Below are 14804 nucleotides of genomic sequence, written 5' to 3'. Positions count from 1 at the left end.
TCCTTTTTATGGCTGAGTAATATTCCACTGTATATATGTACCACATCTTCTTTATCCATTCGTCTGTCGATGGGCATTTAGGTTGCTTCCATGACCTGGCTATTGTAAATAGTGCTGCAATGAACATTGGGGTGCATGTGTCTTTTTGAATTATGGTTTTCTCTGGGTATACGACCAGTAGTGGGATTGCTGGGTCATATGGTAATTCTGTTTTTAGTTTTTTAAGGCACCTCCATAGTGTTCTCCATAGTGGCTGTGTCAGTTTACATTCCCACCAACAGTGCAAGAGGGTTCCCCTTTCTCCACACCCTCTCCAGCATTCGTTGTTTGTAGATTTTCTGATGATGCCCATTCTGACCGGTGTGAGGTGATACCTCATTGTAGTTTTGATTTGCATTTCTCTAATGATTAGTGATGTTGAGCAGCTTTTCATGTGCCTCTTGGCCATCTGTATGGCTTCTTTAGAGAAATGTCTATTTAGGTCTTCTGCTCACTTTTTGATTGGGTTGTTTGTTTTCTAAATATTGAGCTGCATGAGCTGTTTATATATTTTGGAGATTGATCCTGTGTCCGTTGATTCATTTGCAAATATTTTCTCCCATTCTGAGGGTTGTCTTTTCGTCTTGTTTATAGTTTCCTATGCTGGGCAAAAGCTTTTAAGTTTCATTAGGTCCCATTTGTTTATTTTTGTTTTTATTTCCTTACTCTAGGAGGTGGATCAAAAAAGATCTTGCTGTGATTTATGTCAAAGAGTGTTCTTCCTATGTTTTCCTCTAAGAGTTTTATAGTGTCCAGTCTTACATTTAGATCTTTAATCCATTCTGAGTTTATTATTGTGTATGGTGTTAGGGAGTGTTCTTATTTCATTTTTTTACATGTAGCTGTCCAGTTTTCCCAGCACCACTTATTGAAGAGGCTGTCTTTTCTCCATTGTATATGCTTGCCTTCATTATCAAAGATAAGGTGACCATATGTGCGTGGGTTTATCTCTGGGCTTTCTATCCTGTTCCATTCATCTATATTTCTGTTTTTGTGCCAGTACCATACTGTCTTGATTACTGTAGCTTTGTAGTATGGTCTGAAGTCTGGGAGCCTGATTCCTCCAGCTCCGTTTTTCTTTCTCAAGATTGTTTTTGCTATTCGGGATCTTTTGTGTTTCCATACAAATTGTGAATTTTTTTTTTCTAGTTCTGTGAAAAATGCCACTGCTAGTTTGACAGGGATTGCATTGAATCTGTGGATTGCTTTGGGTAGTACAGTCATTTTCACAATATTGATTCTTCCAATCCAAGATCATGGTATATCTCTGCACCTGTTTGTGTTATCTTTGTTTTTTTTTTGTTTGTTTGTTTTGTTTGGTCTTTTTTTTTTAAAATCTTTTATTTCTTTCATCAGTGCCTTACAGTTGTCTGACTACAGGTCTTTTACCTCCTTAGGTAGGTTTATTCCTAGGTATTTTATTCTTTTTGTTGCAATGGTGAATGGGGTTGTTTCCTTAATTTCTTTTTCTGATCTTTCATTGTTAGTGCATAGGAATGCAAGAGATTTCTGTGCATTAATTTTGTATCTTGCAACTTTACCAAATTCATTGATTAGCTCTAGTAGTTTTCTGGTGTCACCTTCCGGATTATCTATGTATAGTATCATGTCATCTGCAAACAGTGATAGCTTTACTTCTTTTCCAAACTGGATTCCTTTTATTTCTTTTTGTTCTCTGATTGCTGTGGCTAGGACTTCCAAAATTATGTTGAATAATAGTGGCGAGAGTGGACATCCTTGTCTTGTTCCTGATCTTAGAGGAAATGCTTTGTTTTTCACCATTGAGAATGATGTTTGCTGTGGGTTCGTCATACATGGTCTTTATTATACTGAGGTAGATTTCCTCTATGCCCACACTCTGGAGAGTTTTTATCATAAATCGGTGTTGAACTTGGTCAAAAGCTTTTTCTGCATCTATTGAGATGATCATATGTTTTTATTCCTTAATTTGTCAATATGGTGTATCACACTGATTGATTTGCGTATGTTGAAGAATCCTTGCATCCCTGGGATAACTCCCACTTGATCCTGGTGTATGATGGTCCTTTTAATGTGTTGTTGGATTCTGTTTGCTACTATTTTCTTGAGGATTTTTGCATCTCTATTTATTAGTGATATTTGTCTGTAATTTTCTTTTCTTTGTAGTATCTTTGTCTGGTTTTGGAAGATTTTTAATCACAGTTTCAATTTCATTACTTGTGATTGGTCTGTTCATATTTTCTATTTCTTCCTGGTTCAGTTTTGGAAGGTTATACCTTTCTAAGAATTTGTCCATTTCTTGCAAGTTGTCCATGTTATTGGCATAGAGTTGCTTGTAGTAGTCTCTTATGATGTTTTGTAGTTCTGCAGTGTCCATTGTAACGTCTCCTTTTTTCGTTTCTAATTTTATTGATTTGAGTCCTCTCCCTCTTTTTCTTGATGAGTCTGGATAAGGTTTATCAATTTTGTTTATCTTCTCAGAGAACCAGCTTTTAGTTTTATTGATCTTTGCTATTGTTTTCTTTGTTTCTATTTCATTTTTTTCCTGCTCTGATCTTTATGATTTCTTTCCTTCTACTAACTTTGGGTTTTGTTTGTTCTTCTTTCTCTAGTTCCTTTAGGTGTAAGGTTAGTTTGTTTATTTGAGATTTTTCTTGTTTCTTGAGGTAGGCTTGTATTGTTATAAACTTCCCTCTTAGAAATGCTTTTGCTGCATCCCATAGGTTTTGGATCATCGTGTTTTCATTGTCATTTGTCTCTAGGTATTTTTTGATTTCTTCATTGATTTCTTGGTTTTTTAGTAACATATTGTTTAGCCTCCATGTGTTTGTGTTTTTTACGTTTTTTTCCCTGTAATTCATTTCTAATTTCATAGTGTTGTGGTTGGAAAAGATGCTTGATATGATTTCAATTTTCTTAAATTTACCAAGGCTTGATTTGTGACCAAGATGTGATCTATCCTGGAGAATGTTCCATGTGCACTTGAGGAGAAGGTGTAATCTGCTGTTTTGGGATGGAATGTGCTATAAATATCAATTAAATCTATCTGGTCTATTGTATCATTTAAAGCGTGTGTTCCCTTATTAATTTTCTGTCTGGATGATCGGTCCATTGGTGTAAGTGAGGTGTTAAAATCCCCCACTATTACTGTGTTATTGTCAATTTCCTCTTTTATAGCTGTTAGCATTTGCCTTATGCATTGAGGTGCTCCTATATTGGGTGCATATATTTAATTGTTATATCTTTTTCTTGGATTGATCCCTTGATCATTATGTAGTGTCCTTCCTTTTCTCTTGTAACATTCTTTATTTTAAAGTCTATTTTATCTGATATGAGTATTGCTACTCCAGCTTTCTTTTGATTTTCATTTTCATGGAATATCTTTTTCCATCGCCTCACTTTCAGTCTGCATGTGTCCCTAGGTCTGAAGTGGGTCTCTTGTAGACAGCATATATATGGGTCTTGTTTTTGTAACCATTCAGCAAGCCTGTGTCTTTTGGTAGGAGCATTTAATCCATTCACGTTTAAGGTAATTATCGATATGTGTGTTCCTATTACCATTTTTTGAATTGTTTTGGGTTTGTTTTTGTAGGTCCTTTTCTTCTCTTGTGTTTCCCACTTAGAGAAGTGCCTTTACCACTTGTTGTAGAGCTGGTTTGGTGGTGCTGAAATCTCTTAGCTGTTGTTTCTCTGTAAAGCTTTTGATTTCTTCATCAAATCTGAACGAGATTCTTGCTGGATAGAATAACCTTGGTTGTAGGGTCTTCCTTTTCATCATTTAAAATGTATTGTGCCACTCCCTTTTCGCTTGTAGAGTTTCTGCTGAGAAATCAGCTGTTAACCTTATGGGAGTTCCCTTGTATGTTATTTGTCGTTTTTCCCTTGTTACTTTTTTTTTAAATATAAATTTATTATTTATTTTTAGCTGCATTGGGTCTTCATTGCTGCACACAGTGTTTCTCTAGTTGCAGTGAGCAGGGGCTAGTCTTCGTTGTGGTGCATGGGCTTCTCATTGCTGTGTTTTCTCTTGTTGTGGAGCATTGGCTCCAGGCGTGCGGTCTTCAGTAGTTGTGGCACGTGGACTCAGTAGTTGTGGCACATAGGCTCTAGAGCACAGGCTCAGTAGTTGTGGCACATGGGCTTCATTGCTCTGCAGCATGTGGGATCTTCCAGGACCAGGGCTTCAACCCATGTCCCCTGCATTGGCAGGCAGATTCTTAACACTGCGCCACCAGGTAAGCCCTCCCTTGTTATTTTTAATAAGTTTTCTTTGTCTTTAATTCTTGTCAATTTGATTACTGTGTGTTTCGGCGAGTTTCTCCTTGGGTTTATCCTGCCTGGGACTCTCTGCGCTTCCTGGACTTGAGTAGCTATTTCTTTTCCCATGTTAGGGAAGTTTTCAACTATAATCTCTTCAAATATTTTCTTGGGTCCTTTCTCTCTCTCTTCTCTTTCTGGGGCCCCTATAATGTGCATTTTGGTACATTTAATGTTGTCCCAGAGGTAGGCTGTCTTCATTTCTTTTCATTGTTTTTTCTTTATTCTGTTCTGTGGCAGTGAATTCCGCCATTCTGTCTTCCAGGTCACTTATCCGTTCTTCTGCCTCAGTTATTCTGCTATTGATTCTTTCTAGTGTATTTTTCATTTCAGTTATTGTATTACCTATATCTGTTTGTTTGTTCTTTAATTCTTCTAGGTCTTTGTTAAACATCTCTTGCATAGTCTCGATCTTTGCCTCCATTCTTTTTCCAGAGTCCTGGATCATCTTCACTATAATTATTCTGAATTTATTTTCTGGAAGGTTTCCTATCTCCACTTCATTTAATTGTTTTTCTGGGGTTTTATCTTTTTCCTTCATCTGGTACATAGCCCTCTGCCTTTTCATTTTGTCTATCTTTCTGTGAATATTTGTTTTCCCACAGGCTGCAGGATTGTAGTTCTTCTTGCTTCTGCTGTCTGCCCTCTGGTAGATGAAGCTATCTACGAGGCTTGTGCAAGCTTCCTGATGGGAGGGACTGGTGGTGGATAGAGCTGGGTGTAGCTCTGTGGACAGAGCTCAGTAAAACTTTAATCTGCTTGTCTGCTGATGGGTGGGACTGTGTTCCCTCCCTGTTGGTTGTTTGGCCTGAGATGATCAAGCTGATGGGTGGGACTAATGGAGGACTCTGGGAGGGCTCACGCCAAGGAGTACTTCCCAGAACTTCTGCTGCCAGTGTCCTTATCCCCACGGTGAGCCACAGCCACACCCTGCCTCTGCAGGACACCCTCCAACACTAGCAGGTAGGTCTGGTTCAGTCTCCTATGGGGTCACTGCTCCTTCCCCTGGGTCCTGATGCAGACACTACTTTGTGTGTGCCCTCCAAGAGTGGAGTCTCTGTTTCTCCCAGTCCTGTCAAAGTCCTGCAATCCAATCCCACTAGCCTTCAAAGTCTGATTCTCTAGGAATTCCTCCTCCCGTTGCTGGACCCCCAGGTTGGGAAGCCTGACGTGGGGCTCAGAGCCTTCACTCCAGTGGGTGGACTTCTGTGATATAAGTGTTCTCCCGTTTGTGAGTCACCCACCCAGTGGTTATGGGATTTGATTCTATTGTGATTGCACCCCTCCTACCATCTCATTGTGGCTTCTCTTTGACTTTGGATGTGGGGTGTCTTTTTTGGTGAGTTCCAGTGTCTTCCTGTTGATGATTGTTCAGCAGTTAGTTGTGATTCTGGTGCTCTCGCAAGTGGGAGTGAGCCCACGTCCTTCTACTCCACCATCGTGAACCAATTGCTCCTCTCCCGTTTGTTTCTAATTCTGTTTATAATAGCATTTTGGTTACAGAGTCAGTTAAAAATTTTACAGTCAAATTTATTATATATATGCTTATCAACTACAGGGAAGGGGAGAAGGATCTAATTGCAGTTTCTGTTTCTCTTTTTTCACTGAGAATGCTACTAGGACCCCCCCCCCCACTATCCCCACCTGGGTGGGTGCCCTCCCGGGCCCCTCACACCATGGCCGGAGGTCCTGGCATCAGCCCCTCGCCTCTGACATCCCTGGACAGCAGCAGGCCCAGCCGTGCGAGCACAGGTCCGTCCCCGGCTGCCCGGAGGTGGGGCATGGGGCCTTGGGGGCAGGGAAGGGAGATGGGCCCTTCTGTCTGGGGAGCACAGCTACACCTTGACAGGGTGGTCCTGGGAGAATCTTACTTCCTGATGGAGGCAGCCGAGTGCAGGTGGGGTGGGGCACAGGGGCTGCCCTGGGACGGTCAGCTGGGCCTGGTCGGAGCACCAGTCCTGGACCTGGAGGGAGTTGTCCCAGGGGTCTGGGAAGGGCCTCAGGGGCTCGGGGGCAGCCGTGACGGGGACTCACTAAGTCAGGCCCGAGTGGCCACCGTCGAGCTGTGGGACTGTGTCCTGTCGGCCCCGGAGTGGCCTCCTTGTCCTGGCAGCCTCCTTGCTGGGGCTGCAGCTCTGCTTCAACCCTGCCTGAGAGCTGATGGGGCCCTGCCCCAGCCCTGTCCTGTCCTCTCCCTGTCCGCCAGCCCTGCGCCCTGCCCAGGCCTTTCTAGGGATGGCTGGAGGCAGAGCCTGTGCCTGGGGAAAAGACAGTGGTGTGGAGGGGTCAGCGGGAGCACCTGGGGAGGTCGTGTGTGACGGGTGATAGTGAGAGGCGTTGCCGGTGGGGGGAGCTGGCGAGGAGGCCTCAGTGAGGGGCAACAGTGAGAGGCGTTGCCGGTGGGGGGAGCTGGCGAGGAGGCCTCAGTGAGGGGCAACAGTGAGAGGCGTTGCCGGTGGGGGGAGCTGGCGAGGAGGCCTCAGTGAGGGGTGATGGTGAGAGGCGTTGCCGGCGGGGGGGGAGCTGGCGAGGAGGCCTCAGTGAGGGGTGATGGTGAGAGGCGTTGCCGGGGGGAGCTGGCGAGGAGGGCTCAGTGAGGGGTGTGGGTGACAGGGTGCTTGCTGCTGAGAGGGTGTTAGTGACGGGTCTTTGCTGGGGTGGTGTTAGTGGGGGGTGTTCTTGTGGGGATGTTGAGGTGACGTTTGTGAGTGCATATTTTTGAGGGTATGTTAGTGAAAGGATGTTGGTGTGGGGACTCTGCTGACGAATGTTCATGAGGGACAGTGTGAGGAGATTTGGTGGGGAGGCCTTGGTGAGGGGACATTTGTGCGAGGACACGGGTGAAGTGATAATGGTAGAGACAGTGTGAGTGTTACTGTGGGCCGTCGGTGAGGAAATGTTGAGGGAGCGTCTGTGAAGGACGCTCCTGGGGTATATTAGTGAGGTGACGTTAGAGAGGCATGCCGGTGAGGGGACATTTCTGAGGGGACACTAGGGGCAGTCAGTGTGGGGAACAAGTGAAGGGTGTTGGGGAGGAGGCTGGTGACGGGTCGATACTGAGAGACGCTGTGAAAAGTTATTGAGGGGACAGTAGTGTGGGGGCGAGATCGTAAGGGCTTGTGGGTGGGGTAACATTGGTGTGGCCGTTGCTGAGTGATGACCGGATGGTGGTGAGGGGACATTAATGTGGGACGTTGGTGTGGGGACATTAGAATGTTGACACTGGTGAGGGTCCTGGGTGAGGAGGTGTTTGTGCAGAGATGCTGTTGAGGGGATGCCGCTGAGGCGCCTTAGTGCTGGGCTGCTCGTGAGGCGATGCTGGTGAGGGATGTGCCGCTCTCAGAGGCAGGAGTGTGCCTGGCTCCTTACGGCCACTTTGAGGGCCTGCGTCTGTCCTTCCTGTGGGGGTGGAGGTGACAGGCATGACATCCACTCAGGCTAAGGGACCACCTCGAACACTGTCTCGGTCGCAGAATAGGGCGTGGTTCCTCCGTATGAGGACCCACGGCCTTGTGCACACTTTGGAGGCCTGGGGAGTCCGCTGGGCTCCCCCGAGGACTGCACGCTGGTGATGCCGGCACAGCGGCCGTCCTGGGCGGGTTCCATGGCCACTCCGCTGGCTTCCTTCTGTGGCCTTGGCCCCAGGTGAGCCCATCTGGGTTCAGCTGTGCCGAGTGTCCTTCACTCATGCCCCCTGCTCTCAGGAGACAGGATCCATGTCCGAGTGGGGCTGGGTGGCGGTGAGCAGGCAGAGTGGGGACCCAGCTAACCCCGGCTGTAGAGAGGGCCTGAGGGTGTCCCGTGTGTATGAGGGAAGGCTCTGGTAGGAAACGCAGAACCCTAACTCAGACACCACAAGTGGCAGGGAGTGTGTCTGAGCGTCCCTCCAAGGGGCGGAGGGCTGGGGACGTGGGGCCTGAGAGGGAGCTGGTGCCCTTGCCCTCCAGGGAGGTCGGGGCCCCAGGGGAGAGCGCGGGGGACACCAGCGTGGCGGGTGCCCTGCGGGTCCCCAAGGTGGCCTGCGCCCGGGAAGGACCCCGCTCACCTGCTCTCCGGGGTTGTAGGCCGGAGTCACGGAGAGGGACGTCCTTTCTTCTGCAGAGGGGACCCCGTGCAGGGTCCAGCGGACAGAACTCCAGATCCGTGGAGGGAGGGGCCCCTGCCTCCCCCCCGGCCCCGCCCCCGGGAAGTTCACAGGCGCCAGCCCTGCGGCCTGAGGCCTGGGGCTGCCGGGCTCTTCTCTTTCTCGTGCAGGTGTTTCGTACTGTTCTTTGCGCGGAGGGAGGGGGGCAGAGGAAGAGAAGATACTCGGTGTGACGCCCTGCCTTTCAGCTGCAGGCCGTGTAGGCAGATAACAGGAGAGGCGGAAGTGAGTCAGTCACCCCCAAGGGGGGGTCAACAGGGTGTCATCGTGTTCTGGGCTGAACTGTGTCCCCCTCCCCCAAATTCCCATGTCGAAGTCCTAGCCCCCAGTACCTCAGAATCTGACCTTATTTGGAAATAGAGACGTTGCAACATAATCTGTAATTAGTTGAGATGAGGTCATCCTGGGGTAGAATGGGCCCTAATTCAAAATGACCGTCCAAGAGGGAAACGTGGACACAGACGGGCCGTGGAGGAGGGACAGGAACTGGCGCGCCTGGAACGGTCCCTCCCGAGAGCCGTCAGCGGGGGCGCGGCCTGGGGACACCGGGACTCTGCCGACTGCTGGCCTCCAGGCTGTTGTTGAAGCCCCCAGGTTGACATACTTTGTTAGGCCAGGCCCAGCAGACTGAACAGCCCGGGATTTAACAGGGCACTTCCCAGAGGGTGAACTTAAAAGACCTGGGCGTCTGGACAAAAAGTCACTGCGGCTGCCAGAAAGAGCCTCTTATTTCTCCCCTATCTATCTATCATCTATATATCAATCAATTATCTATCTATCTACTTCTGTCTCATCTGTGTACCTGTCATCTAGCTATTATCTATATATCAATCATCTCTCTCTCATCTGTGTACCTATCTCTCTATATCTATATATCAATCTATCAATTATCTATTTTTCTCTCTCTCTCATCTGTGTACTGTCATCTGTCTACCATCTATCTGTATCACCTCTCTTTCTATCATCTGTCATCTCTCTATCATCTCTATCCACAAACATCTTTATGCAAACCAGCAAACATCCCTAAAGTTCTCTGGCCCCGTTTTGGGGACAGAGTGAGACTTCACTGACCAAATACTTTGTTTTCAGCCCAAAGCCAACTAGACAAAGGTGGATTCCACGGTTGAGGCCATCCAGTCGGTGCCCTTGGGAGTGGGGTGCCTGTAAGGACAGGGGGCCAGGACCGGCACCCTCTGGGTGCACAGAGCAATCCAGGGGACCCCGGGGTATGATCAGTCCTGGGGCTTCTGTGAACGGTCTCAGCATCCCCACTGGCACAGACACTTGGAAGCTGGGGAGCAAGCGGGGTTCAAAGCCTTTATTGGACTGGGGTGTGTGCACACAGGGAGGTGCAGGGCCTGCTGTCACAGCTCAGTCTGATGGGGGAGGTGACGCCCAGAGACCTGGGAGCGGGGCCCGAGGGCTGGCAGAGAGCCTCTGGAGGGCACTCGCGGGAGGACAAGTCTGGGAATGAGGCTGGGCTGAGGGAGGTCAGCCCCAGACGTGCTCCCCGTGAAGCCTCTGGGGTCCCGGGAAGGCACAGAGGGCAGGACAAGGGTGGATGGTGAGGAGGGACAGTGTGCTCAGGGTGTCCAGGGCTGCGGGGTCCCCGGTAGGAGCTGGGGTGGGCGGGGGTCCTCCGCTCCTGACTTTACACCCACACGTGGAGAGACTGAGCCCTCAGTGCGCTGGACCTCTCAGGTGGGGTCTGAGTAGCACCACGGACAGGAGGACAGCACCCGCGGGGCAGGGGTCGCGGGGCTGGTGGTGGGGGCGGGCAGGGGGCGCTAGCAGATCCAGCGGATGAACCTGTCGAAGAAGCCAGGCTGGGCCAGGCTGTCGTAGTCCTTCTCGCGGAAGACGGCGGCCGGGTCACCCAGGCTGATCTTGGAGAGCACGTCCGCGTCCACGTCGCTGCCCACGGCCACCACGGTGGGCACCACGTTCTGCTTGCGCATGGAGTGCACCGCCTCCTCCAGGCTGTCGTTGCCTGTGACGCCGTCCGTGAGGAACACGAAGTCCAGCTCGGCGTGGCGGCGCGCCCCGGCCCGCGCGCCGTGCACCACCTGGTTGATGGCGTGCACGATGCCCGCGCCCACGTGCGAGAAGGAGTTGAGGTAGCGCGCGCTCGCCAGCGCCTCCTGGATGACGGTCAGGTTGGAGGTCAGCGGGAAGGCCACCTGCTGCTCGCGTGGGCCTCCGAACTGCAGCAGCGCCACGCGCGCGTTGAGCGGGTCGTCGTCCCTGCGCGCCAGGGTCAGCCGCCGGGACACCTCCTCCACGAAGCGCCGCGCCTTGTGGAAGTTCTGCTCGCCCAGTCGCTCGGAGCCGTCCAGCAGGAAGACGATGTCCACGGGACGCTGGGTGCACTGGGCCACGTACAGCTCTGGGGGCGAGACGGGGTGGTGCGCGGGCGACCTGGGTGAGGCCCCGCTGCCCCGCCCCAGCCGCGCCCCCCGGGCCACGCCCGCCCCGGCCACGCCCTGCACCCGCCTCTCGGCGCATGCCGCACCCACAGGAGCCACTCAGACCGCTGGAGCCTCACCCAAGGTCACCGGCGGTCGGGAGCCCTCCACAGCACCCAGGACGTGGGTCCAGGCTCCCACCCTGTCTCCCTGGGACCGACACCGTCTCTCCTGGTTGTGCTCCCACCAGGAAATGTCCCCAAACCTGAGGCCGAGGGGTCCCTTTCCACTCTCCCAGCACCATCGCTGCCCAGCGACCTCCTTCAGGCCTCGCGGGCAGGCAGGCAGGGATCAGTAAAGCCCCTTCTTTTGGCCCAAGAACTGGATGCGCCCAAAGGACCACAGGGCATGGGGAGTAGGGGTGGGGGAGAGAGGTGTCATCACACCTGTGATCGTGTACAAAGACCTCATGGAGATCCCCAGATGCGAGGACCCACCCCTGGAGGCTGGGCCGTATTTCTCCCAGCCCTGGGAGCATCAGGGAGAGAAGGGGCCTGTGTCCCCTCGACTGGCTCAGGCTTTGGTGGGCAGTGGGCACAGGTGTGGCAGCCCGGGTGACTCCCCGTTTACCTGAGACCCTTGCCTCTTCCGGGCAGTCACCAGCCCAGGACATACTGGACAGTGTGAGGGCAAGGCTGCCACCAGGGCTGAGGCTGGGCCTCTGAGGGACGTGGGCGCCTCTGCACAGCCTGAAAACCCACTCCGCACACGGGACCACAGGCTGGGTCTCCGTCCAGGAACGCGCAGCCAAGCCCCTCCCGAGATCTCAGCTCTAACGGCCGACGGGGCTCGGCAGCGGCGGGGCTGGTCCTCCCTCGTGGGTCCAGCTCTCAGCCCCATGGGCACCCTCCTGACCTGGGCAGGAGGGGACTCCGCTCACAGCCCAGGCATGCTGACCCAGGGTCGGGAGCACAGGGATCCCATCGGAAGGAGGTCCTGACCTGTGGCACCAACCACGAGGGGCTCAGGATCCCGCGTGGGCCCCGCAGGCACCAGGTGCCCCCCTGCATGGGCAATCCCCGAGGTCCAGGCGAGCAAGCAGTTCGCCCCAGCAGGTCGCTGACCACAGCACACATTCACACTCCTTGTTTTTCAGCTTTTATAGAATGTATGAGATGTGCTCACAGCACCTGAAGGACACTCTTGGGTGTGTCACCTGCAGTACTGGGCTACCCGCGGAGGAGCGAGTGTTTCTGGCAGATTTTTTTTTTTAAAGGAGCTTATTTATACGGCAGTGCAGATGAAGAGCAGCTTTGGCTTAAACCCACAGAGCTGGAGCTGGAGCTGAAACTGCCCAGCGAATTCCCTGTGTGCCCCTGGGCCTCTAAGTCCCTGTGGTCAGAGTCAGAAACGCAGGGACTGCTGGTTTGGGGGGGTTCTCGATATATCAACCAGGGGGGCGAGAGAAGCGCACAAGGGGTGACCTGGGCACAGAGACCAGAGGTGAATCCGGGAGTTGGGGCCGTTTATGAGGCTCTGGTCTTCCCTCTTTCTTTTCGGCTAAATAATGGCCCCGAAGAGATGCCTACGTCCTAATCCTGGAGCCTGTGACTATGACCTTACATGGCAAAAGGGCTTTGCAGACGGAATTCGATTAATAATTCCCTTGAAATGGGGAGACCCTCCTGGATTATCCGGCCCTAAATGCCACACAAGTGTCCCTGTAGGAGGGAGGCTGGGGCAGGGCGGGGCGGGGGGGAAGGGGAGAGGCCAGGTGTCCACAGAGCAGAGATGGGAGCTGGAGAGGCAGGAAGGGCCTCCCTTAGAGGCCCAGAGGGCGCGCGGCCCTGGGACACCTTGCTTTTGGACTTCCGGCCTCCAGACCAAGAGAACAGCTTCCTGCTGTCTTCAGCCCCGCAGTGTAAGGTAGGCAGCCCCTGGGAGCTCCTGCAGCTGGGGAGCCGCACCCTGTGGGCTCAGCAGAGCGCCAGCACGGTCTCGGGGTCCCCCACGATGTCCCTGTGCACCAGCTTAAAGGCGTCAATGAACAGGTCCATCCAGTCCTGCCGTTCGCCTCCTGTGGCGAACTTGGCCCGCTCCGCGGTGTAGACCAGCACAGCCACCAGCCTGGAGTAGGCGGCTGGGTCCTGTGTGAGCTCCGTGGCGTTTAGCAACTTTTGGATCAGGGGGATGGTCCTGGGGAAGGAGGCGTCCGGGCCCTCTTCCGTGCGGAGGAAGGTGACCGGGGGCTCGCCGCCAGGCCGCGGTCCATCTGCGGGGGATTCCAGAGAAGCTTTTCAGGGACTTGGTCGGCGTGATCGGGGCTCCAGCCGCCTCTCTCCTCGGAGACGAGGAGGGACCAAGAGGCCAGCGAGGGGGTCAGACGAGGAGCCGGGGAGGCTGCAGCTCCCCCGTGGTCAGCACGGGGTGCCAAGGCGAAGCAAATGGGGCTTTGGGGAGCCCGGAGGAGACGGGGAGCAGAAGCTCGAGAACTGCAAGACTCTTGGCACAGACGGCTGCTGAGGCTAACCGGGTGCTGGCGGCCCTGCCCTGGGACGACCCCAGCCCCTTAAAATGCTCAGTACTACTGGGACAACTTCCTGCCTGTTCCAGCCCGGCCTGTGATAGGCACCTGGGCCCCCAGAGCCCCTCTCAGGGTGGTTTCTCTAGCCGGCGTGTGATTACAAATCCTCCGCCCTTCACCTTCAGATGTAAACCTCCCTGCCCTGCGCTGTTGCCCTGAGGACCAGAGAGCAAACGCTCAGGGAGCCCCACGCTCTCCCCTTCCCGTCCCGTCCTGTCCCGGGGGAGGTCAGGGCCTACCCTCCGCGCCCCTCGCTCCAGGCGCAACACGGCCTCCTGTCCGCAGGGTGCCTCGGACACGTCCAGTTAGCTCGCCCGGGTGGCCCGGCCTCACGGCCCCAGCCCTGCCCTGCGCCCTTCCTTTGGGGCGCCCAGCCTTCCGGAGCCTCCTGCCTTGGCGTGGGGGGCAGGGCTCGGGTCTCCCTGGCTCTCCCCCTCCCGCAGCCGCTGTCGCGGAAGAAGACCTGCCTTGGCCGCCTTTGCCTGGCGTCCGCCTTTGTTGCTCTTTGCCAGCCTCGTGGTTCTGCCCCAGTTGAGCTGCCCCCCTGCCCTGGTCCAAGCCCAGGATGTGGCTGAGCCTCTGGGTGGAAGGGGCCATTTGGCCCAGTAGGTCAGGGCTGTGCCAGGGCAGGCCGCGTCCACCCAGCGCCCCATCTGCGCAGCCCTCAGCGAGCGCGCCAGGGTCCACTCGTGTCAAGAAGGCCATTTGTAAACGCATATTCTGTCGTTACAGCTCCTTCCTTCCCTTCTGGGCACAATGTCTAATTTACTGGGAAATTTCAAATCGCTTTAAAGGAGAAGGAGATTGTGAGTTTAGCAGAGGGGGGACTTAGGAGAATAGGGGAGGGGTCCCTAAGGGGGCTGTTCCCTTTCACTGTCAGGTCCTGGAGGCTCAGGGGAAGTGAGATCACCAGCATTACTCTAGCATCAAAACCAAAGACATCACAAGAAAGGGCACGACAGCCCAAGATCTCTCACAAACACAGATGCAAGAATCCTCAATAGAATATTAGCAATCAACTCTAACAATATATATGTATTACACATCATGACCAAGTGGGATCTATCCCAGGTCTGGAAGGCTGGTTCAGCGCTCAAAACTCAGTGGACGTAATCCATCACGTCAGCAAAGCTAAAGAGGAAAAACCAGCTGATCATGTCAACAGGTGCAGAAAAAGCCTCTGACAAGATCCCACACTCGTTCACGATAGACTCTCAGCACCTAGGAATGGGGGGCCCTCAGCTTGATAAGGAACATCTACAGAGACCCTCAGCGGACTCCCCCATGGCGAGAAATTCACAGCTTCCCCAGCAAAATCACCGCGGGGCCCTGGCAC

At 52.8% G+C, this 14804-nt stretch overlaps 1 protein-coding gene across 3 annotated transcripts in view; it reads right to left on the bottom strand.

The window, feature by feature from the left end:
- Positions 1-9782: 9782 nt before the first annotated feature.
- Positions 9783-14804, bottom strand: part of COL6A2 (collagen type VI alpha 2 chain) — a 37251-nt gene continuing 32229 nt past the window's right edge. For 2 of the 3 annotated variants that reach the window (XM_049709973.1, XM_049709974.1), the window contains one exon: positions 9783-10865. In XM_049709973.1, coding sequence (XP_049565930.1) covers positions 10267-10865 — 599 coding nt within the window. In that variant the 3' untranslated portion in view covers positions 9783-10266. Of the gene's footprint in view, positions 10866-10929; positions 13157-14804 lie in introns of those variants that run through there. The other variant, XM_049709975.1, reaches the window with a different exon arrangement.

The sequence above is a fragment of the Orcinus orca genome, chromosome 5 (assembly GCF_937001465.1).
Source record: "Orcinus orca chromosome 5, mOrcOrc1.1, whole genome shotgun sequence".
Taxonomy (NCBI): Eukaryota; Metazoa; Chordata; class Mammalia; order Artiodactyla; family Delphinidae; genus Orcinus; species Orcinus orca.
The sequence above is the reverse complement of the archived record's forward strand: the minus strand, read 5'-3'. Positions and strand labels throughout refer to the sequence as shown.